At 42.9% G+C, this 26,063-nt stretch overlaps 1 protein-coding gene across 2 annotated transcripts in view; it reads left to right on the top strand.

Annotated features, from left to right (window-relative positions):
- DPYD (dihydropyrimidine dehydrogenase) overlaps nt 1-26,063 on the top strand; it is a 346,394-nt gene that overhangs the window by 311,724 nt on the left and 8,607 nt on the right. For both annotated transcript variants that reach the window (XM_061461954.1, XM_061461963.1), the window contains one exon: nt 21,414-21,557. In XM_061461954.1, the coding sequence (XP_061317938.1) occupies nt 21,414-21,557 (144 nt within the window). The remainder of the gene's footprint in view (nt 1-21,413; nt 21,558-26,063) is intronic.

The following is a 26,063-nucleotide window of genomic DNA, read 5'->3' on the forward strand; positions in this document are numbered from 1 at the left end:
TAAGAATGTCTTTGTTTCATTGCCCATTAGTCATACATTGGCACAGGGCAGCTGCCCCCAGTAGCTGAGCAGTGCTGTTGGTCACACCATTTCTGCATGTGGAAGTTGAGAACAGAGATTTCTGCACTTTGCTGACCTATTCATGCTGTAGAGAATTCATTAAGGGCCAGGACCTGTGTTTGAGTTGTTCCAGGGAACAATTACAGCCAGCCTGTAATCTGGTGCTCCACGGCGCATTGGGGCTCTGTAATAGTTCGAAGGGGCCTGGCAAGAATTGTATTGATTTCTTGGGATCTCATTCAGCTGATTGCACTTGGTTACTCGGATGGTTGATGTTTAAGAACACCTACCCTGGCTGTTATTAAGAAGGTGGGTTTAATCTTCACATAGGTAAGACCTTGTTTGCCCTTCATTCAACTCAGCAGATGAGGTTTTCGTGAAAGAGCCCCCTTGTAATTTTTATGCCACAGCTCTGTTTTTCATTGCCACATTGGGAGCTATGTGGGGCAAGTAAGTCACTGTATAACCCATCTACTGGTCAGGGTATGTCATCTCATATATCTGTTCTTTCATTCATCATTTTCTCTCTTCCCTGTTTGACTGCTTGGAATTATTAATGCTTGCTTTTTTTTTTTTCCGATTACTGTGTTATATTTCTTCCAAGTTGCTGATTTATTTATACAGAAAAGCTATAAAATCCCTTGTTGTTCCACACAGGCTGCATGCCTGAGAAACCCAGAAGAGGATCACTGAAATAGTCCTTTTGTTTAGATCATTCAAGATTGCAGTTGGGCTCAAAGTAGTTGAATTCTAGAACATATCAACTCTAATTTCATTTTTTATCCTCCCAATTATTGCAGTGTAGTGAGTGGAGGCTAAGCATTACTGTTTTCTGAAGAGCGTGCTCTCATTTTCAATGTTAAATACATGCCAAAAGGCAGATTTCACAATTCCACACCAAAAGACTAAGCCAGGTATTCACTGCCTTCCCTGAGCACTCCTGACACTTTGAAATGCCCATTTCACAAAGTTCCAGTTGTCAACTGAACATCAGGAGGCTCACTGTAACCCCACAAGGCACAAATGTAACTGCTTCTCCTCTTTTACCATTGCTCTGTAATGTCTTGCTAAACTGTCAACAACTCACATGCCATTTCCATAAGCATAAATGATATTCGGAACCCTCTAAACTTACCTGTTACAAGAAGTCTTTCAGTTTGAACCCATCACCTCTTGTCCTGTTGCTACAGTCCCTGATGAAGAGTCCCTTCACAGCATAGTCGTTCATTCAGTAGACATTTTGTTAGTGCTTGGGTTTTGACTTTCGATGCCTGATCTGTGGGTGGGCTTCTGTGCCTGCTGCTGGATTTTGGGCTTAATGACCAGGATAGAGCAGGTGGAGGCAGAGTATAGTGTTTACATTTTCCCATAGGACTTAATGTATTCGCCTTTTGTTGAGCACTGAGGTATTTTTGTCTACATAGTGTGAATAGTTTACAGAGGTATTTATAACAACATGTGAGTGATGAACATGCAGTCTGCAAGGCTTGAAAGTCTGCCTCAAGTTAAATAAAGCATTTCCTTCGCATCCAGCCTCTGTCTGTGTCTCAGAGAGACATCTGTCAGGATGTCTCTCTGCAGTCATGACCACTGTTTTGGCTGTATGAGTATTGGTTCATAATCCAGCACTCATTGGGAACATAGCTTTTAGTGCACAATTGAGCGTTTATTTTGCAGTGGAGTCTTAGCGCAGTCTATTACAAGCATCCAGCTTAACTGTCCTGATACCATAGAATCGTAGAATCCCAGACTGGTTTGGGTTGGAAGGGACCTTAAAGCTCATCCGGTTCCAGCCCCTGCCACGGGCAGGGACACCTCACACTAGAGCAGGTTGCTCCAAGCCCCTGTGTCCAACCTGGCCTTGAACACTGCCAGGGATGGGGCAGCCACAGCTTCTCTGGGCACCCTGTGCCAGTGCCTCAGCACCCTCACAGGGAAGAACGTGGTCCCTAACTGTAAGCATTGAAGTTAGATACCTAAGAGGTGGGAATAGTCAAATGTTACACACAGAGTGGGATTTATTTGCCTCCAGATGTGTTTTAGGAACTTAGAGGTATCTAAGGCATCTCTGCCCATCTGGATCTTGGAGCATGGCACTAGAGACCTGTGCTGGGGCAGATGAACCTGTTCCAGCCCAGAATCTTAGTATGGTTCAGAATGACCCCACTTGGAGTATTGTGTGCAGTGCTGGTGTCCTCAACATGAAAAGGACATGGAACTGTTGGAACAAGTCCAGAGGAGGCCACGAGGATGATCAGAGGCTGGAGCACCTCCTGTATGGAGACAGGCTGAGTACACTGGGGCTGTTCAGCCTGGAGAAGAGAAGCTGTGTGGAGACCTCAGAGCAGCTTCCAGTGTCTGAAGGGGGCTACAAGGATGCTGGAGGGGGACTCTTCATTAGGGACTGTAGCGATTGGACAAGGGGTGATGGGTTCACACTGAAACAGGGGAAGTTCAGGTTAGATCTAAGGCAGAAGCTCTTCCCTGTGAGGGTGGTGAGGCGCTGGCACAGGGTGCCCAGGGAGGTTGTGAATGCTCCATCCCTGGCAGTGTTCAAGGCCAGGTTGGGCAGAGACTTGGGTGACATGGTTTAGTGGGAGGCGTCCGTGCCCATAGCAGGGGGGTTGGGACTGGCTGATCTTAAGGTCCTTTCCAACCCTAACTGTTCTATGATTCTGTGATTCTATGAAAGCCTTTCAAGCAGAAACACGCTGTCAAACGGGGGTGCAGAAAGCTGTTTCCAAAACCATATGCTCTCTCAGTCAGGAAGATCATTCCTTCTCCAGAGGGAGCAAAGAGTGAGATACTGACCAGACCTGCTGCAAATATGTCCTGGAACTCCAGCAAGATTCCCCCTTCATGGAGTCAGGGCTGCAGGAAAAGACTCCAAATGCTTGGATCCCACAGCTGATGTGACCACCTCATGTGGTCACTCTGCCCCAGAACAGTGTCAGCCACAGAGGTTGTTGCTCAAAGTTCATCTTGGAAACCCAAAACTGTGACCAGCCACACTGAAGCTCATCTAGCTCAAAGACAAGTAAGCTGCTGTTGTTAGGTCCTTTCTCAACTGACTGATGTTCCCTTAAGAGAGTGGAATTGGATCAGGATATGACAAATGGTTCTTAAATGGTACCAGGGTACACTGAGTATTTGCTTCTACGCCTCTAGTGGAATAAATGTTAGTTCAGTTAAAGCTCATTTTGAATTCACTCAAGGCTAGCTGTGCTCATTTAGCCAAGATATACTGGGTTCCTGCTGTGAAAGGGACTGTGTTCTAAACTGCTTGCTTTCAGTTTCAGGCAGTGAGAGAGGATACAGTGTTATCAGCCCGCCACAAGATAACTCTGTAATGCAATTGGGGACCCAAGAATAAGAGAGGCAGCAGTGGAGATACCAAATTCTCTGGTCCTAACCAGAGTCAACTCTCCTTGCCTCACTCCCATAAGCATACTTGAATTTTCTTCCTGTCTTGCAGCTCATAAACATGCTTCTCTTCACAGCACACACCATATGCTGTTGGAAAAGGGCTGTAAAGTTTTATGGGTATATTTGAGGGTATTAGAAAAGTATAATAAAGTCAAAATAATGCAAAGAAATAGAAATTATTGAACAACTGTATTAAAATATTAGGCTGGGATGGTTTTATTGCATGCGGGTTGTACTTGGCTTTTACAGTGATGAAGGGATAAAATTCTTTTTAAGAGTTAAGAAAATGAAGGATTTTGATTTTAACAGTACTTGTAAAAATCCGCTTAAACACTTCCATATTGTCAGTACATTGCTGCAGACTCTACGTAGTTTTAGCTCAATCAGTACAAAACTGATTTCTGATGTTTGTCTTTTGGTTTTACTTGGTTTCAGGTTTTACTTGGTTTACTTGGTTCTTACTTGTTTTTACTTGGGTTTAGGAAGCTGTTTCTAGTTCAGAGGTGAAAGTTTTTACTCATACAAACCGAAGTGTTAAGTTATTAAATAGCATTGCAATGAAAGTACAATAATGGTGGTGACCAAATCACAGCTATGTTTTTTAACCTGAAATCAGTTTCATCCCAAAATGTGGCCCCATTCACTGGAAACCCAGAGAGAAAAAGCATGATTGCTCTCAGCAGTGCTACCCTCTTTTTCCTGTTGAGAAGTGAATAATATACCAAATGGTCATCTTGAAGGCAAACATGGGCAGTAGGGAAGTCTACGGACTTGACTCGTATAGCTTCCCTCCATTCTCCCAGACAGAAGGTTCTGCAGCTCAGTGTTTTCATGGCAGGGGGCTGGAACTGGATGATCTTAAAGCCCTTTCCAACCCAAACCATTCCATGATTCTATGGTTCTATGACTTTTCCCCCCCTCCCAAATACATTGGAGTTGTCAATACTTGAACTTTTCCCATGGAAAGTCTCTCAGAAATACATTGCCAAGAGCTTCAAACTATTTCAGTGCTTTCTGTCTTACACTGGCTCCTCCATGGTGGCTGTTCCTGGCTTGCCCTCCGTGGCCCTCTTACCACCCTCTGCCCATCCTGCCCTGTGAGTGCAGGCCTGGGGATGCCCTGCCCCAAACCATGAACCCTGCTCAGGTGCAGCCTGTAACTCTCATAGCTCAGCCCTGACCACTGGGTGTAACACGGGCTGGATAAAAGAGGCAGGCTGGTGATGAATATTTCATGTTGTGGGGTTAGTCTGCTCTTAAATTGTTGAGGAATCCTGAAAGATAATATGTAGCTTATTGATCCATGCTGGAACCACGGTGCTGGTTGTGAAGTGAGCTCAGCCCAGAAGTGCAGCTTTGTTTGTGTCCCTCGTGGCTTTTATATACATAAGAACAGTCAGACTTTAGAAAAAAAGGCTACTGTAAGTTTTACTGTGATCTATTATAGCTGATGGGATCTTCAATAATTCTTCACCCCTTACCACAGCAATCAGAGACTCTAGAGAAAGGTCAAAACCTGCTTTTCTTTGTCTGGCTACAGGGGTAGATTCTTTTCCCCAACTTATAGGAAAATCAGAAGTCTTTTAAGGCTTAAAACTCAGTGTCCGCATCTGCTTTTCATGGGGGATGCATGAAAGGGATGAAGCTATTTTCCAGGGGACACTTATGGCACACGGCTTGTGTAGAAATTAACAACAGGGAAAGTGGTAAATGGAAATTGCCACAGCAATTGCAGTTTTAACTCTGCTTTATATTTCTATAGAAGGATTTATTATCGCTGTGATTCACCTTCTACTACGAGGTGAAAGAAAGGCAAGCATGAAGTAGCAGCAGTTGTGGAAGTCTGGAAGACTTCAGCTTGCAGGAAATACTGCAGCGTGTCTGCATGTTGTGTCTTCCAACACAGTAGTTGTAACCTGCAAGTATTTGGCATATCTCAGATGAGTTTCACTGTTATAGAAAGGAGTCAGCAGACCCCCAGATCTGCTCATTACTGATAGGGAAATGTGTAAAGACTTTGAAGAAAAGTTTTCTTTAGGAAAGAAAACAATTGATAGCAAATTCTATGGAATAAGCTGCGTTCCCATGGAAATAATCATCAACACTAACTTTTTGAAGCTGGTATTTCACATAGAATCATAGAACCCCAGACTGGTTTGTGTTGGAAAGGACCTTAAAGCTCATCCAGTCCCAACCCCCTGCCACAGGCAGGGACACCTTCCACTAGAGCAGGTTGCTCCAAGCTCCTGTGTCCAACCTGGCCTTGAACACTGCCAGGGATGGGGCAGCCACAGCTTCTCTGGGCACCCTGTGCCAGTGCCTCAGCACCCTCACAGGGAAGAGCTTCTGCCTTAGATCTAACCTGGACTTCCCCTGTTTCAGTTTGAACCCATCACCCCTTGTCCTATCGCTACAGGCCCTGATAAAACAGAGCTGAATCAAAATATTATGACTTTATGATCTCTCCTTACCCATGTCAGTGTCAGTGATACCAGTTAAAGTGTCAAAAAGAAAATGTTATAGCATCCTGAGGTTGCTTAGCTTCCTATTGAAGACTGCAGCAGCCTTTTGTAGAGTGTGTAAAGGAGTTCTGTGTGGTGGGAAGTAGCTGTCGTAAGGAGAAATGATTTACTTTAAAGACAAACCTGATGGAGGAGCATCTAGGTTGAAGATACAGCTCATACTTTGGCTCATGCTGGAAATAGTTTGTTTTCTTGGGGTTTTACAGCTGTATTTGCATTTTGTTTTTCAAAACAATAAGACGAAAAAGATGCCCTTCAATGCCAATGAAGGCAGTAATATCCGTGATAAGTAACTCCACACTTTAACATACTGGTTATGGTTTTGCATTCTGCTTTGTAATTCTAGTTCCAGAAAGTCCCTAATGGCAGAGAATAGCGTTTATCGAACCTAGGTGGATGTTACACTGCTTTACTCCATTCTGCCTGGGCACTGACATCAGAAGTGATTCCTATAGGCACCTGACTTCAGAAAGGAGAGATCTGTTTGTACTTTCAGGTTCAATGTGCCCAGGAATATTCCTAGGTGCTTAGGCCAGCTGGCACCAAGCAGCCTGTGCTGATGATCAGAAGCTGGTAGTCTCCAAAGTAGGTTGGCTGCAGGCAGGCTGCCTGCTGGGAACAGCTCCTGGAGCATGCCAACTTCCAAAGCCTTTCCAGGAATTGCCTGGGACAGTGATAGCACAGGCCAAAAGTGGGCAAGAAAACGTTGTAATGCTTTGTTAGGATAGATGGCAACATCCTCATTCCCAGGAACCATCCCCAGGCACTGATTTACTCCTGTGGCTATAGACTGAGTCTTGCAAAAGAGTGGAAAGAAAAAGAGAAAGCAGTGATTATGGTAGTATGTGAGTGGGCATGAAAGATGGACAGATGGACATAAAAATGAACTGTACTGGATGGTAGTGAAAGTAGCACTGGGAAAAATTGCTCTCACAGCCTGAGACTCCAAAATGAAGGAAACCAGTGAGAATATGTAGAAAATCTCAAGAAATAGATTCTATCTAAAATATAATGGAATGGAATATAATAGAAATGTGTGACCAGTATACATATTTCTTTATGGTGTGACTAATATCTATGTGTATGTATGTGGTATCCAAGTATGGACAATCAAGAAACAAATAACAGCTCACTGTCTTTCCAAATGCTATAAACCAGCTAACCCGTGAGTTCATTGCATCCTCATGTGTGAATTCAGATTGACGTTGCACTGATTCAAATGAAAGCACTCAGAAGCTGTGTTTCCATTAAGTCGTACATATGTAAGAAGGACATGGAGCTGTTGGAGCAAGTCCAGAGGAGGCCACAAGGATGATCAGGCGCTGGAGTAGCTCCCATATGGAGACAGGCTGAGAACACTGGGGCTGTTGAGCCTGGAGAAGAGAAGGCTGTGTGGAGACCTCAGAGCAGCTTCCAGTGTCTGAAGGGGGCTCCAAGGATGCTGGAGAGAGACTCTCCATCAGGGCCTGTAGCAATAGGACAGGGGTGATGGGTTCAAACTGAAACAGGGGAAGTTCAGGTTAGATCTAAGGCAGAAGCTCTTCCCTGTGAGGGTGCTGAGGAGCTGGCACAGGGTGATGAGCGTAAGGTCCTTTTCATTCCAAACCATTCTGTGGTTCTATGCAAGTAGGCCAGATAGGAATGAAGTTGCAGAATGAAATGGTTGATGCATACAGCATACATTCTAGGGGGTTTTACTATGTTCCAGCTCTCGTCTGGCCTCATGGTCTTAATGCCCATTAGCAGCTGCAGCTCACTTTAGGTGAACTCCTGGAGCACAGGTTCAGCTTTCATTTCATCCAAAATAGGATGCAGTTTTTTGCTCTCTGAGACTGCTCTGCTCCAAGAACCAAAGTGCAATACATAGAGATAATCAGGCCTCCAAAGGTATACTGATCTGAACTAAAACACGGATATAGAGAGACCAGGAGAGCTGGTGCAGTAGCATTGCAGCAATGCAGAGCTGCTGTGAACAAGCCAAGGCCAGCCATCAGTGGAGCAGAAGCAGGAGCCATTAACCACTCAGGAAAGGAGATGTTTGCACAGACAAGGAAGAATTTTGTGCAAACATAAATGCGTTAGCACAAAGCAGAGAAGACAAATCTGCTGGTGATTGTCTCGCATACAGGATCTTTTTGCATTGGCAAGAAAGCTGTTTTGCCAAAGCTTGCTTACAATAGCAAACAGTAAAAATGCATCCCATCAGGGGAACAAACTGGCTTGGAAAATGTGATTTTGCAACACTTGTGTAGGCTTTGATGCACTACAAAAGAGCACAAATTAACTTTCAGTGCCATTTGCACAAGCGTGAACTTTAAACTAAGAGGGGAGCCTGAATGCCAGCTGGCCAGTTCAACAGCAGTAAATGCTAGCTAGATACCAGAGACTTTGTTGGCATTTTGTGAGAACCTGAAACTGCTGACAAAAACATACAGCGTGAGGTTGGACAATAGAGCAATCAAAATGCCAGCAGGACAGTGGAAATTACCAAGCTGAACAAATTAAAATACCAGGAAATATCGATAACACACAAAATCTCTGCTTTTAACTAAATGAAGTGAATGAATGAGGCATATGACTAAACTGGGGCAAGCAATTCAAGAGAGATACATACAAAAAGGCAGAAAGCTTAACACCAATAGGTTCTAAGCAGCAAGAGCCCTGTAGCAAAGTGTCTACATGGTGGTTTGAAGATACGGGGCGTCTTCTATGCAGATGGGAGCTGGTAATGGGTACTGGGATGCAGCCAGGAGAGCACTTGCACTCGGAGAAACAGCAATAAGGCGAGTGAAAGTAAGGACACATGTCTCGTTGCTGAGGTTTTCCAGAGGAGGAGATGGGAAGCTGCCCATATGCACAGTCTTTTAGCAGTTTAGCAAGGCGTTATACAGGCCTGCAGGAGGTCATATGCTTTCCATCTTAAAAAAGTCAAAGTAGTTCCAGTTTTTGACACAATGCTCCTATATTTACAAGCGCGTTAGATTTAAGAATTAAAGAAAGGAACTCTCTCAGTGCTTTTTGAGCATCCATTATGGTAGATACAGGTGGAATAAAGTGCAATTTGGGATCACACCATTGGTAGAAGAATGCCAGTACCTGGCTGGGATTGCTGCCATTGCTGCATAGGTGCAAAAGCACAAATCTCAGAACGAAGCCTTTGCTGTATTAGTCAAACTGCTGTGGCTTGACAGTCATTTTGCAGCAGTTGCTACAGATGGTGTGATCAGGATCAAGCTGCATTTGGAGACAGCGGAGCCTGGGTATTCCTTGTTCGCTCATGCAGGAAATGGTCCCAGCAGCAAATCTCTTCTGTGTGGCGGCTGCTCCTGGCTTTGTAAGCCACTCTGAGTCTCTCCAAGGACTTTCATCTGGCAGAATACCTCTATAAAATATGGAGAAAAAGGAGCCAGGCAGACAGATGACATGGATGATCTATAATAATATAAATTATGTCATCTGTGACCTTTATAGCAGCAGCACTGTTGTAGACAGCACTAACGTGGAGAAGCTGCACTAAATAGAGAATATTGTTTCCCTTGCTGTCCTATGGTCGAAAGACTACCAGTGAGTTTATTTGAGCAGTAGGTTGAAGCACTATAAATAGCTGGCATAAACTTTTAACAAGATGAATTAGGTCAAGAAACAAAAATCATTTTGGTTTTAGAATTGAAATGAGGATGAGATTTTTAAGTAAGGCAGGTTTTGGAGTAGCAAGGGGCTGTAGGACTTGCACAATCACTGAATCCATGAAGAGGTGTGTTATCTGGAACTATCTGGGTGCAGAAGAGCTGAAAACAGGAGATTTGTCAAATGATGCAGAAGAGATTTACACTGTATGCTCCATTTTATCTACCATTGGGAACCTTTAACTCCTGTGATGAATTCAGGTGGAACCATGTCCAAGAAGAGTGGGTTAGTTGTGATCAGTCAGCGAGACATGGTCCTGGTTCCCCCATGGCTACATGGAGGCTTGACTACAGACAGTATAACTACTGTGTGCTTTAATGTCCGCCATACATAAAAGCTTGTAGGATCAGGACAGGAGAGAAAGGTGTCTCCATTGTTTATCTGTGAGGAGCACATAACCAGTGAAACAGTGGATGAAGCAGTATGTGACTGTGGTTGTATTTAATAGCAGTGAGCAAGCTGAGTGCATATACTCACAAGCCTAACTGTGCATACAAATCCATGAAGTCTTGTAGTAACAAGATGATCAGAACTCATTTTAAAGCCATTATGAGAAAGTGATGTTTAAAACTACAGTGATATGTGCATGGGATCTGTATTTCCAATGATATCCATGTTAGATTTTTCAAATCAAATTTCTTTCTCTGATTGACTGGAGTGAAAATCTAATCAAATCAGCATTTTAGAATATAGGTTCATTGTAATGTCATTTTCAGAATATAATGATACTTTAGATGTTATGCTTTAGCTGTTACAAAGACAGATAAATATACAAGAAGGGCACTGGAGGGGGACTTGATTGATTCTAATGATCACTTCCTTGTTTGTCTACATGAGCTTTTTATAGAGCATCTATTACTTTTGTACCTATGCATTGACAGCTCCTCACTGCTGGATGGTGACGTAGGAAGCATCTGTATCGGTTTAGTGAAGGTAGCATTTTTGTAATGCGTTATTGATATTTGGTGTAATATTAACTTTCAACAGTTTAGCAGTTATTTCTTTTCAGACCTGTTTAAAAGTTTTGATAACTTCAGATGATCAAAATTCATCCTCCCTTTCTGTCCTGGACCAGTCCAGCTTCACCACCTGGCTCTATTCTCATCATTCTTTGTGAATGTCATGTGTGAGGTGTTGATTTGTCACATTTTCAAAGCTGTTGGGAGGCCTTAATCAAACCAGAATAGCCAAACTCTGCATAGGAGAGCATTCAGCATTTTCTCATCCTACCTCTCGTCAACCAAAGTGGGAGTTCTGACTGTCTAGGGGTGGAAGCACTTGCTATTAATACCAGATCTATTTGTATCCTGACTCTTAGCGTGAAATTTAGTGAGTTTAGGTTATTGAGGTGACAATAAAAAGGATTGTATTTTTGAGGTTGAAGATTCTAAAAGCAGTGGTGGGGTCCTTGGTCAGAACTGCAAGAGCTGAGTAGAGCTCATTTGTCTGCACTGAATACTTTACATTTAAATTAGGATTGTGTGAAATAGAGATGGAAGGATTACTGCGTGATGATGAGGGAAGGCATTGTCGTCTGTGCAAAAGGAGGATAAGTGCTGTAGTTTGTCTGCCATAAGGGATGGATTACAATGAATCTGAAGTGGAAGAAGGTTTGCTTAGGAATTATCAGCAGTGGTTTGCATCTCAGTAATCTATTAGTGCAGTAATACAAGGATAGTTACGTGATGTGTCATCTACCAGGGAAAAGCAGGGTTTATTTCTAGATCTATTGAGATGCTCTACTGTTTACAATACAGGCAAGTTGGGAATAAATCTGGAGCTTCCATGCAAAACAAAAGGGCAGGAGAAACAAGTATCAAAGCAAAACCAACCCAAGTATATGCGTAAGTGCCAGCAGATGGAAGAAGTGGATGCTCTTCCCAGCTGTGTAGAGTTTCACTGTTAGCAAAATGTATTGGATAGGTAAATTTGCAGCTTGGTTTAGCTGCAAATATAGCAGCAAGTTTAGCAATGGTGAAAACGCACTTTTCTTTACACACAGTGGCAGCAGTGGTTATTTTCGTGGATGTACTCAAAGCTTTATAGAGTGGTGTTCAAAATCTCAGGGTTTTTCCTAGAGGCTGGAAGGGGTGGTTGCTATTTGCCTAGAGCACGAATTTGATGGGCGTGATTGATTAGAATGTGTACTTCTATGTATGTAGAATGCTGCATACATAGACTTTCTATCTCTTCAATACTGCAGGTTGTCTAAAGCTGCATTTCCACCAGGAAGATGCTGGAAGGGAATGCGGGAGAGCTAAGGAGGATGTAGACAGTGTGTGTTTCACCTCATCCTGGCCACAGGATGTTGTTTGCCCCTGGGTTGCGTGATAGTGTTAAGTTGCTCAAGGAGCTTTTGAACAGGTTCACATGGGTCATGCAGGCAGTTTAAATGCAGCTTCACAAGGCTTCAGGGTTCTAAGAACAGGGTCAGGCTGCTTCTGGTGCCTGCCCCAGCTCATTGAGCACAAGTGGAATTAGCAAATTCAGCTTAATACAGCTCCACTCCCCTGGGTGGGTCAGCAGCATTGGTGAGTGACAGGTTGGTTGGTAACCACTAAGTTAGCCAGAGCAGCAAGGAAATCCATGCTTTCTCATAGGTGTAAGAAGAGATGTATTTTTGCTGCCTTTTAATAGTCTAGCTATCACCTATGGAGCTTTTTTGGAAGGAGCTGGAAAAAGTTATCAGTTACTGCTAGAGTTCAGTCTCCTCAGCACATATACCCCCAAAAGGTGATGGTTAAATCCACAGAAACAGATTATTTTAGGGTTGCTCTGAGCAGCTCAGTTACCAGCCATTTTGGAGGAGAAGGTGGGTAGAAGTATCTAGAAATGGCATTTCTTGGTATCCTCGGGTAATTTACAACATTGATAAGTGCTGAATGTATGGATATGGATGCGCTATGGTGTATAAAGACACATAGAAACGTGAATACTGGATTTGTGTGGGTTTACTTCTGTAACAGTAAAAGTACAACATCTTCCTTGCACAAAGTTTTTGCCAGTATTGAGGCTCAGCTGATGCTGATCCCTGCTTCGTGAATGCATTTGGATCCAGTTGTATTTGCTTGCCTATCAGATATTTGTTAATAGCCATTCTGCTGACATCTTTGTTCTGCTGCTGCTTAGCTGACAGAATTTCGTCTGCATAAATGGGTGGGAAGTCCTTTCCTCACACGTCCAACAAACTGGAGACAAAGTGCCTGCCAGTGTTTTAATTCCTTTCGCATGTTCTGCTTAGAGAGTGAGAAGAATGCTTTCACTCCGCAGTGTCATGAATATGGTAATCTATGGAAATCACAGAAAGCAGGTACTTAAGTTAAGCACATACTGTACTACAGGAATCCCTGATGAATTCAAGTCTCTTCTGTTTAGAGGAGATGTTGTTGTCTATTAAGTGACAGACTGCCAGATGTTCATGAAGTAGCACAGTAATGTGTATCAGTACCTTTTTTCTTCACCCCAGAAGGTAACGTTTTCTTTATCATCTATGTCATCCTGGCTTTTGATTGTAAATGTCTAAGCTTGCTTCAAATATTAACTCCTTTTTGGTTTATTGATGAATATTTCATGACTTCAGTACATTTGTCGAATGGAAGTTGTTGCTGCGCTACAGTAAGCCTAGAATCCTAGAATCTTTTCCTTCACTTGGTGTGTGTGTGTGTGTGTATATATATATATATAAGCTGCTAAAACACCAAACATTTGAGGCAGACATGAAGAATGATTTGTCCATGATAGAGGAAATGTTGGCAGGGTGAGAATAAATGATGAAAGGAGAAATAATTGTTGTTTTAAATAATGGTTTTATCTGCACACTCAAGCATGGCACTATCTATCTCACAGCGAGGTCACAGCAATATGTTTTCCTAGAACACACATTCACGTTCCCTTTAGTCGCAGAATTACTGCAGGGCTGGGGGTTAGTTCACCCACTTTAAATAATCATAGGCTAGAGCAGGCAGAATAGCTGAGTAACAAAATGCTCTGAATATACTGAATGCACTGGTATATACACACCAAGTGTGGGGAGCGGAGGTTACGGGAGCAAGCGTATGAGCAGTAATTACAAAGTATTGAGCCAGTGCTGTTGACTAAGCAACTGGAAAGTTCCAAGAGCAAAAAGAAATCCAAATAACCGAAAGGCAGAGTTCACTTTTTTCCTGGAGAATCATTGTGTTCTGTCCTTTATTTTGAAGGCTTTTCCGCATCATTAAAGGCAGCGATGTCTCAGCAATAAGAAACAGAGATGTGACCATGCATGAACCCTTTAATACAAGGGACAGATCCCTTGCTGCTTCTTACTAAAGTAACTACGGCAGCTCTGGGGGCTGTGCCAAATAGTGATGGCCCAAGAAACTCACTGTCAGGTGGAAAATGACGGAGGGGTATCCCGTCCTCCCACTGGCACATTACCCCCATGCCATGGTGAGGACTCCTGCAGGATTCCCTGCTGGAAGTCTTGACATGAACCCTGCTGCCATCTGGATGGCTCCTTGGTGTCATGGGCCCTTTCCATGTATTTTCAGGCTGACACATAGAAGAGCAGTTACTTAAGAGAATTTAACTTTGAATGTCTGAAAGAGTAAGAATGTCTAAAAGGGTAACAATTCATAGCTTCACTTTCCCCATTGCCATACATACTTAGCTTTTATTACTTAAGCAGTTTATGCAATTAGTTGGGAAAGCTTATGCTAAACATTGTCTTTGTATATCTATGAATATGAATATGTATGCTATTTACCACCTTCAGGGGAACAAAATTCATAGAATCATAGAATGGTTTGGGTTGGAAAGGACCTTAAAGCTCATCCAGTTCCAACCCCTGCCATGGGTAGGGACACCTTCCACTAGAGCAGGTTGCTCCAAGCCCCTGTGTCCAACCTGGCCTTGAACACTGCCAGGGATGGGGCAGCCACAGCTTCTCTGGGCACCCTGTGCCAGCGCCTCAGCACCCTCACAGGGAAGAGCTTCTGCCTTGGATCTAACCTGAACTTCCCCTGTTTCACTTTGAACCCATCACCCCTTGTCCTGTCGCTACAGTCCCTGATGAAGAGTCCCTCTCCAGCATCCTTCAGACACTGGAAGCTGCTCTGAGGTCTCCACGCAGCTTCTCTTCTCCAGGCTGAACAGCCCCAATGTTCTCAGCCTGTCTCCACATGGGAGGTGCGCCAGCCCCTGATCATCCTCATGGCCTCCTCTGGACTTGTTCCAACAGTTCCATGTCCTTTTCATATTGAGGACACCAGCACTGCACAGAGTGCTGCAGTTCAGCATGAGGGTTTACTGTAAGGTTGGAGGGGGTTGGTTCCCAGAAGGAGCACATGCTACCTTGATGTTGTGACAAGATTCTGTTGTCATTACTGTTGCTTTTCATTGGTAGTGGGACTTTGTGTTTTCTTCCTCTCTGGAAACATTGGATTCATTGTGTTCCCTGAGAACAAGGCAGAAAGCAGATACCACATCAGGAAATCTCACTAATCTTCAGTTTTGGTGGTGTAAATTTGCAAGGAGTGGAGGCAGATCACTGAATGGAAGCTGTTGTGCAGTGAAAAGTATGGTCATGAACATGCAGGATGTAATAAGGATTCTAGGAATATGCAGCCATTTGGAGCACATTAGAACAAACGAACTTGAAGGATTGAGAAGCAACTGGGAAAAAAAACATTGAATCTGCTTTCTCTGGAAAATTTTCTGCATCAAACATAGACGTTTTCCACATGAACAAATAGGGGTCAAAAGTTACTAAAACCTTTGTGCTGAGGGCACCTAAAGTGACCCATACAAACCTGCTGTAAATTCTTGTAGCTCCTGGGTGAGGGCAGATGTCTGCCTCACTTAATTGTTAATGTTTCTCTTATCTGATTGCCTTTCAGAACCATGATGCTCCCACTTTCAGGGGTCCTGCTTCACCTCTTACCCTCTTCAAAGCTATTCATACTTGAATATGAATCTGCAATCTCCACAGCTTTACTTGTGTCTGAGGTAGTCACTTGACCCTTTCACTCTTAGCTTTTACCTGTCCAGCTGCTGGTCTTCCCAGTTCTCTGAAGCCAACAAGAAACCTTCCCAGATACAGTCCTGCCAAGCAGCAAAGGGATAAAGCTCAGCCTTTCTGCATGTGTATTTGGGGAGGATAGCTACACTAACTACAGATCGACTGTTCTTCGTAGGAAGGGAGTAGTCAGCATGGACTTACAAAGGGAAAACCACATTTAACCAACTCAGTAGCCTACTACAATGAGATGACTGGCTTGGTAGATGAGAGGAGAGCAGGAAGTTTTACCTTCAGCAAGGCTTTCAACACTGTCTTCCATAGCATCGTCATAGACAAACAGGTGAAACCTGCTATAGCTGCCCTTGCTCTGACCAGGGGATTGGACTGGATAATCTCAACTGTCTGTGATTCCGTGAAGGTCATTGACCACCTTTGTTCCAGTCATTTAGAGAATTGGTGTTTTCTCCTCATTTCTTCTCTCCTTCACTGGAAGAAAGCAATTCCTTAAGTCATTTCAGGGACAAATCTGTTCAGAAAGCAGACAACAAAGGGCCAATTTTTGTTTGATTTCTAAAACATTACATGGCAGAGTTTGGGTTGACAATTACCATCCATTTGCATAGGTACAGGGTATGTGGGCCTTTGTTTGCTGCATCTCTACTGCAAGTAGTAAGGAAGATTTCAGTACAGTACAATTTGTACTCTTTTAGCAGTTCGGTTTGTCAGACATTTTTCAGTCCTCATTCTTCTTCTCGTCTAGTTTTGCTGTGTGCAAGCAGAAACATCTACCCTTGACAAATGTGAAGTACGTGAAGTAAGTCAATTTGGCTTTAGTTCCACTTCCAGATTTATGAGGGACATCACGGTTTCACTTAAAATTGTTTACATGTTGGGAGTGTACAAGAGGAATGTAGAGAATGAATCTCCATACCTCAGACTGGAGGCAACACTCAGGTATAAGAGGAGTTGATAATGACATTACATTCAGTGTGGGAAATTCTTCACAAACAGTGGTTTTGAAACATGTTGCCTCATACCTCAATGATACAGCTGCGCTGAATTTCCATGAGCCAGTGCTTATGGAATTGTCCATGCAGTTTCTTTCTTTACCTTGCAACCACTGCTCCCTGAAAAGCATTCTTGTGAAAATCACTGTTTTCCAGTGTTCTTTTTGATGTTGTATTTCATCAGCATATACCAGGCACCCACCAAAGATGCTCTGTCACTCCTGTGTCCCATCCACCTTCCTGCTACCAAAACCTTGCCACACAAACTCAATACATGTGTCAGCTGAAATCTGGTGCTTCTAACAGTAGCTAGTATCCAGCCCCTCATAACAGAAGACAGCTCCCAAATAAGCAGCCCATGACGACATTATGGAGACGTATGTATAGAGTAAGGAGCAGATCAGTTACAATGTTAGAAATAGAATCATAGAATAGCTGAGGTTGGAAGCGACCTTCAAGTCTGGGGCATCTGGCACAGATTGCAGTGCCCTCTTCACCAGCCTGCTCCACTAGTTAGGCTACTTGGTAGAGTGCCCATCAAGATTGCAGCAGTCTGAAGTGGAGGATTCTCTCTACTTTTTACCATTAGGAAGCAAGCACCCTATTTAGTTCATAATATGCTCAATTACCTTTAGATTGATCCTTGAATAAATTATAATCAAACCAGACTTATTCACCTTAAAGCTCTCCAAGCTTAAGGTTTTATTGTTGATTCATTATGTTGTCAGTTCTCGATTGGCAGGGTAATGCTTTTATGTATCTGGATAGAGGCAGTTTTAGTGGAAGATACTGTTATCTTTAAATGAGTAGGATTTAGCTTTTCTGGTAAGAACAGATCCTTCAATGATGAATCCCTGGAGAAACTACTGAAACAAAAATCACAATGTTGCTGGAGATTTCTACAGTTCATCAGTTAAAAGGCGGCTTTGGGAAGTCTTGGCAGTGAGAGGATTTGGATTTTTACTTCCTGTCTGTAAAATACTCCAGCATTTCAAGCTTCCAGTTCTGTGATAATGTAATTATAAAAAAGTAAATAATGCCACTTAATGTATTTATTTTGGCTCCATTCTAGATGTTATCCCTCCAATAGAAACATGCTGAATTATGGCTATATAGAGACAGATGGATGCAAATAATGCAGCTATAGATATCACTGATACAGATCTATAAGTACACAAGAATTATCTAATTACTCTGCTTGTTGCAATCTTCTAAGCACTTGCTATTCACACTTATTCATATGAATTGTTCTTTTCTAGGCAGATGTTGATATAACAAAGATATCAGTGTATGGGGAGTTTGCTGAAGTTGGAATATCTGGAAATTAGAAAAACCCAAACAAGCTGCACTGCAGGAGGATTTCCAAAGTGGAGTCAAACTCGCCAAGTTCTGTGCTTGTGCTTTATGGGAAACTATGCTATTAAATCCCCCATGTGCTTAGGAAGATAGCCCCTACAATGGTTAAAGGTGATTTAACTTTAAACTCTCTTAAACACCCATCTCTTCATCAGTTATCTCAACATGTTTTGACTTTTGCTGTCTCCAGGAACTCAGTTCATTAAACTATTGTTTGCTATTTCATATGGCCTTTGCCTTCAAAATGCTTGAAACCCCAGCTCTGAACAATAAGCACTCTCATCAGCATAAGGGGAACCATCAGTAAGTCCTTCCTAAGCTCTTGAGGCTACGTTTTAATGTATTATTTATTGCTATAGAAAAGATTGTTTGTTTTCAGTGCTGTTTGATGAAATTTGGCTTGGCTGCTTGGGAGCGACCAGACTTCAAACGCAACATAACCAGACCTACGTGTTCCCTTAATTATTTTAAATTCCATTTAATCAATTTCTTGATGGAAAACCAGCAATGCAGAGAGAGGAGAGAGTAAAGTTGGATGTTACGTTACTAGATTAATCACTATTTCATTTCTTTTTAAAAGGCAGAGAATCTACAATTTAATATAACTGAGTGCATATCATTATGAAACATCTAAAATATGGTACTGAAGGCATTGCACACTTTGCAGATTGTCTGCTGTGCATTCCACCTATGCTAGATGTAAAAATCTGAATACTTCCAAGTGCGCAATAGATAGAATATGAGTCATTTTTGTAGCTGGCTTTTCCCCTGTACACAAGAATGAATTCTTTTTCCACATTTTTCCTTGGATCACCTATTTCATTTCAATATGCTCAGTATTTCTGTCTATAGAAATTAGGGGATTGGTCATACATGAAGAGAAAAGTAAAGGATTTATTCTGCAAAGACTTAGCTGTTCTTCCCCAAGATGATCTTTGATCAGTCAAGCCATGAACAACTGTCTCCTCTACTCCTTCAGTTAAAACCTCAGCAGAATTAGCTTTGCTACCTGCTCTGAAAGTCAGCAATTCAATTCCTGGCCAGACAGGGAAGAGTCCAAAAGTGCTTTGTCATCAGGTTTCCTGCCCTCTCGAGCCCAAAGTTGTTGCCATCAGCACATAAATTATGAAGTGAAAATAGTTTCTCAGTGACACAGCTACTACTTACTCATAGCCAGAATGTATTTCTAGTTGATGCAGCCAAGCAGACATACATCAATACTTTTAATAAGAATCTATATGGTTTAGGTCTTTGCTGAAAGTCTCTGGCTTTCTAAAAGTCATGTAAAGTATTGAGTCTTTACGTGTGTGCTTTAGAACCTATTGATTAGATTGAAATTAGGCAAATTCTTCTACTCTTTCCTGTTTAAAATAATCCTGGGTTTGAATTCTTCCTTGACTTTGTGAATGCTCCATCCCTGGCAGTGTTCAAGACCAGGTTGGACGAGGCCTTGGGTGATATGATTTAGCATAAGGTGTCCCTGCCCACGGCAGGGGGGTTGGAACTAGAGGATCTTAAGGTCCTTTCCAACCCTAATTATTCCATGATTCTGCGATTCTATGACTTTGGTATGTAAGGTCACCACCTTGCCGCTCTTTGCAGTAATATCAAACGACTTATTTTAAGGCATCCTAGAGAATTCCCTCTCCAAGATCATGTATGGTAACCGCACTGAAGGAAGAGTTTGATGTCTGTAAGGATGCCCTTGAACATGACATTCAGGAACCAAGTTCCCATTGGACAGACAAAACAGGAGCCCTTTGCAGTGGGCAGACTTAGTCTAAATCTAGATCTGGGACAGATGGGGTCTGCAACATCCCCATGATCTTGTGCTTTGTCTAGATGGAGGCTTTGTCCCAGAGTATGGTTCAGTCCCAGCTGAAGGGGGACTGCAGGAGAGCACCTTCTCTGAAGAGCACCACAAGACCCTCAGTCTTGTTCTGGCTTGAAGTTAAAAGGCATGTGGAGGCCACACACAGAAGCAGGGAAGCGTTCCAAAGACCTCACCCTCTGGCTGTGTGCTCAGAGAGCCAAAACCATAGCAGCCAAGAAAGCTTTTATTTGTCATAACAAGAAGCCTGAGGTCCCAGGGTTGGGTATTGTGACTGACAGAGTTCATTGAGGGATTTTTCTCCTAAGGATTAACGGGAGTGCAGGATAACCTCTTCTGGATTGACTTCATTTTAAAAAATAATCATTTCTAAATTTTTAAATAATTCCAGATTTAAAATTCGCATTGAAATTCCCTCTTCAAAAATTGATAGCCACAGCAGCCCTGGATCTTGTTCAATATGCTCTTTGAGGTTGTATTATTAGCGTGAACTAATGCTAGCAACTGCTGAGGCGATGTGTCCCCTGTTACTACCTGCTAGTTTCTGGAGTACTGCAGTAGCTTCTGGGTTTAGTTCGGTGGATGAAACACTTTTGCAGAATAGGAAACTAGTTTCAGGGGAGAAAGGGCATGGTCTTTTGCATCAGGAGAAAATCCATGTTTTCTACCCTTTTCCATTACCCTAAACCTGGGATTGTGGCACTCTGCCCATGTAAGCTAGGTAAGTAAAGGAGCTTTTTCTTTCAGGAAGCTGGGTGTTCTATGAAATCATGTTCTTGGGTGAGAAATGAGTTTTGTGAGTCAGTAAAATCTTCCTCTCAAGGTCGTTTAATTGGGTTCTAGGATTAAATGTTGTAGAAAAGAATGCGAGTGGGACACAGAGGTAAATGAAAAGATGAGAATGTGTTGCAGTTCATTTGATATGTGTTAGACTTACTTTGACAGGTCATAGAATCATAGAATAGTTAGGGTTGGAAAGGACCTTAAGATCATCCAGTTCCAGCCACCCTGCCTTGGGCAGGGACACCTCCCACTAAACCATGCCACTCTGTTATCAGAATGCAAAATGTATGTTTGTAAGCTTTAAAACTATATAGAAATATATTTAGATAGCCATACAAATAGTCCATAAACACTGGTGGAACTCTTCCAAATAAACTGGGAGTTTTATGATACCTTTCCATGTGCCATAGAAGTAAAGTTATACATTTGAATTATTTAACATGATATATTTTTATATCTAAGCAGGTATGCAGTGGGGAAATATGAGGCTGTTGGAAGCTGACCTGCAATTCAGCTCTTTTTCTGCTGTGCTGTATTAATATTTTAATATTCAATATCTATTTTTCAAGTCAGAACCTGAGGTTCATACGTGATTTTTATTTACTTCAGTCTCACTGATTTCAGTTCCAGCTTCCCGAATAAGGACCTCAGCAAGGACTTGGGATCTTGCTCTTGGGATTGGACTCACCTTTTTGCTATACCTGCTCATTGAACATCATCGTGTGTCCTGGTTTTTGTTTCAGAAACTGCCCAGTTTTGGGCCTTACGTGGAGCAACGCAAAAAGATCATAGCTGAGAACAAGCTTAAGCTGAAGGAACAGAGCATGGCTGCTGTGCTTCCCCAGAAAAAACATTTCATTCCTAAGAAGCCCATCCCAGCAATCAAGGTAACAAAAATACATGCTTACACATAAGAAATCATCAGCCATCAGGCAGTTGACACGCACAGTCATTGCTAGCAGTTTGAGTTGGTTATTACTGCTTTTAAGCTTGTTAGAGGGCATCAAAGACTGCTCTTTATGCAGGCTTCCTAGCTTTTTAACCGAGATCGATGGGAGGTGATCTGTGATGTACACGTATAGGTATTTCCCTAATGTCATTTTTCAAACTGAAGATATTCGGGCAGTGGAACAGGAATTGTAGAGCAAGGCATGGGTAATGCCTCAGCTGTTAACAGTTTCTTTCAGTCATAATGCTACAGTCTGAGCTCAGGTTTGCATGATACCCTTGGATTACTTGCCATGTGCTGAATAGCTTTGTCTCTCATGTAAGATCAATGGGAAAGGTCTGTGTTCAGTACATAGGAACGCTGTGTCATAGGTTTTCAGACACAACTTTTAAAGCTGGAGAATGTTTGTCTAAGTAGTTGATCCACTGTCTGCAATGAGTAAATGTCAAGGCGAAAAGAAAACCTGTGACCCCATCTACTGCATAATCCATACATTGGAGATTTCCCTTCCCTTAGGTAGCCAATAAATGTCAACAAATTGAACCATCATAAGCTAATTATTCTAGGTGTTCCCTTTGGACCGTACTTAAACTTCATGTCTGAATAGCCTGGAGAAGAGAAGGTTCCAGGGACACCTCAGAGCAGCCTTCCAGTACCTATAGGGGGCCTACAAGGAAGCTGGAGAGGGACTTTCTATAAGTGCATGGAGGGACTGGACAGGAAGTAATGGCTTTAAACTGAAAGAGGGGAGATTTAGATTGGATATTAGGAAGCTCTTCCCTGTGAGGGTGCTGAGGTGCTGGCGCAGGGTGCCCAGAGAAGCTGTGGCTGCCCCATCCCTGGCAGTGTTCAAGGCCAGGTTGGACACAGGGGCTTGGAGCAACCTGCTCTAGTGTGAGGTGTCCCTGCCCGTGGCAGGGGTTGGAGCTGGATAAGCTTTAAGGTCCCTTCCATCACAAACCAATCTGGGATTCTATGAACAGGAAAGCTAAGAAAATCAGGATTTTCATGTAGGGCCTTTCATAAAGCAATGTGAAAATTGTATCTGTTGAGCTTGTTGATAGTCTTCCTCATATAGGTAAGAATATCAGATCTCTACAGATCGGTAACTTCCACTGTATGATCAGACCTGTAAGAATTCTTGCCAAAATAATGCCAAACATAAAACACAGTAGGAGCAATGGCTCAAAATACTGCATCATTCCCAAGGGAATTTTGCAGTTTACCAACACATGCAGTATTCCAAACTGCAAAACCAGCCAGGGAGAAGTGTTGAGTCATTGTCCTGTTGAAGTTAAGCATTTTGCCACTTCTGGAGGCCTCTCAGTATTCTGGAGCGCTTATGATGGTTTATGGCACCCAAAAATCACTCCCCTCCTCATGTGTCAAAGGCCTCTTCTTTCCGTATGCCAAAAGTTCCAAGGAACAGTGAACTACTTCATTTTTGCCCACTTATTCAAAGCCTACTTGACCTCAAAGCTTTTGTGGTTCTGTTCTCTTTGGGGAGAGAGGATTGATGTAGGCAAAAAGAGAAAGGAGAAGCCACAGCCAATAACTGCATTTTCAATGAGATCGCTTGCTTCTGAAAAGCAAAGGACTGATACTGTCCAAAAGCAAACAAACTGAATGGAGGAGAAAGTGTAGCAAGAGGCAAAATAAGACCTAAAGACTTAAAAAAGCCATAACTGAGAAGTTGAGGTTAATAATTGATCAAGCCTAACTCCAGGTACAAAAGCAAAAAAAGAACCAAGTAGTCGGAGAGACATTAAAAAGCAAAGAGGCCCTGCTGCAGAAAGGATGAAAATGAATTCCCCCAAACAAAAACTTGGATTTATGCTGAATACTTTTGTGTGGTAACTGTGGGGAGCTTCTCAGCCAAAGGAATCAGGTTAGCATCTTCCTCACCCCTTCGATTAAAAGAGACTGAGAAAGACTGAAGCAATTAGAAGAAGGTAGGAAACGCCAAGGCCAATTCTTGACAGTCTTTCAGTCTGACCATTCCTTAGGCAGCAATGCTTTAACCAGCATGAGAAAAGCAGCAATGAGAAATGCTGCATTGGGTTTGCAAGGGAGGTTTGGGGAGTGGTGGCTTCTGTGAGAAGGTAGATGCTTGCAGTAAGCTGTTATCCCATGGGAAGCCTGTGCTGGAGCAGGTTTGCTGGCAGGAGCTGGGACCTCAGTTCCTGAAGGGCTGCCTCCCATGGAAGCAGTTCATGAAGCGCTGCAGCAATTCATGAAGAACTGCAGCACATGGGAAGGACTCATGGAAAAGTCCATGGAAGACTGTCTGCCATGGGAGGGACCACACTGGAGATGGGAGGAGTGTGAGGAGTCCTCCCCCGAGGAGGAAGGAGCCTCAGAGCCTCTTCACTTTACAGCTGAGGAAGGAGAGTGACAGAGCATCTTTGATGGGCACCTGGTTTCCAGCCTGGGTCACCCAACCACAGATGCTCACTAAGAAATAGGAAAATACTGTTTTTTTCTTGGAATAGGGAACTTGCCCCAACAAAGGGAGGTTTTATTAAAGTTTGTCATTAATAGATCCATCTGTTATTCTATTGTGGAGAAAAACTGCCAGGAAGATTCAGGACATTCATTAAGGAAGCTAAGTTGAAGCTTAATGAATAAAGGTGACTTATCTGATCCCCTTCCCTGCTCAGGAATTCTCCACAGAGAGAAGCAGAGGAGCTCAGACCTGAGTGATGTATTTGTAACTAAGAAGTATTCACACTTGGAATTACAAATCCCAGACCATCTACAAGCAGTTCTGTCTTGGCTGACCCTCCAGGACAGAGAAGAGGATCCATCCTGTCATCCAGATACCAGACTAGGTGGGAAAGGTCAGCTCTTAAAGCTAGTCCTAGGCTAACTCCAGTTCTCTGGAGCAGTGAGGATGTACGAAAGCTGATGGGAACTGAGGAATAGCTGCCCTTGGAAGAGCTGTGACCCCTGCCTTGGCTGCTTGTGGTTTTGGAGGGTCGCTGCAAATTCCTGCCCAGAACTCCCTCATCTGCCTGCTCGGCTGTTGGTTGGTGATATGTAAATTCCAACATTTGTTTCCATTCCACATGCTGCCAAAACGCCTTTTTTTATAGGTTTCAAAGCCCTCTGCAATTATCCCAAATCTAATTTAATTTTTGGATGGCTTCTCCCGTGGCTTTTCTCTTTATTCTCTCTATTTCTCACTATTAATTGGAACCGCGTGCTCGGCTATGCAGCCGAGTTGGTTCTCTTTTCACTTACCAGCAGTTTTGCCATATGCGGATCTTCTCAGTTGCATTTTTGTACAGCTCCCACACATGTATTTGCCTACCTCAGGTAACCTCCGTATTACTTTAATTGCTTTCCTTATAGATTCCTGTGGGCTTTTTCCCTAGAGATTCAGTTCATTGTCCTCCAGGGTTTATACCATAATATCTAGTCATCGTTTACCTGCTTATTTTACTTCTTCCTTTCTCCACAAGTCTTGCTTGACCTGTGTGGCAGTTCAACCACTCTCGCATCGCTCTGTCTGCTTAGCTAGGACATGATCTGTTCTTCCACACGTTGGGAAAACATCCACAGATGCCTTCAAGCTAAAGTTCCTTATGTTTGAACTACTTTTCACCCTTGTGTGTACCGATGCGTTGACGTGGCATTTCACACATACATATATGTAAGTCTTTATATGCTGATGCCATAAGCCCCCACCTGGAAGCTGGCATCTTGGGAGGCATCAAGCCACGTTTAGTCCAGTGCTGTGCTTAGTATGTAAAATCCTCTCGAGAGGTGAGGTGTATTGATCTAGGTGCAGCACTAACAGTGTTCCGTTTGGATCCTTCCTCAATACAAGCAGTGTTAGCTTGTGCTCACCTGCCTGCAATACTGTAGTCTTCATTATAAACATGGAGCTGTTGCATATTCCAGGTGGGACTGTGCATGTGTCTCCCATAATTTATGGGACTCTAAATCTGCTTATCCCAAGTGTTTGCTCCACAGTGAATCACAGCAATAACCTCTCCTTCAGTAGCCCATAATGATCCCTTCTCCATCACAGTATCTCAGAGAACATAAGCAAATTTAAGTTACTCTTAAAAGGTGGGAAGAAATCCTGGAGTCTGAATGGAATAGGATGGAATAGAGTAATTTCAGTTGGAAGGGACGTACAGTGATCACCAAGTCCAACTGACTGACCACTTCAGGGCCTACCAGAAGTTAAAGGACATTATTACTAAAGGCATTGTTCAAATGCCTCTTCAACACTAAGAGGCTTAGGGCTTCAACTACCTCTCTAAGAAGCCCATTCCAGCATTTGACCACACTTAAAAATGTTTTCTGATGTCCAGTGTAAAATTCCTGGTGCAGCTTTGAATCATTCCCACGTTTCCTATCACTGGATACCAGGAAGAAGAACTCAGCACCTGCCTCCCCACTTTGTCCCCTTAGGAAGCTGTAGAGAGCAATG

Source organism: Pezoporus flaviventris, unplaced genomic scaffold (assembly GCF_033815535.1).
Source record: "Pezoporus flaviventris isolate CSIRO_AGI_PZ_B2104156 unplaced genomic scaffold, CSIRO_AGI_Pfla_v1 ptg000001l, whole genome shotgun sequence".
Classification (NCBI taxonomy): domain Eukaryota; kingdom Metazoa; phylum Chordata; class Aves; order Psittaciformes; family Psittacidae; genus Pezoporus; species Pezoporus flaviventris.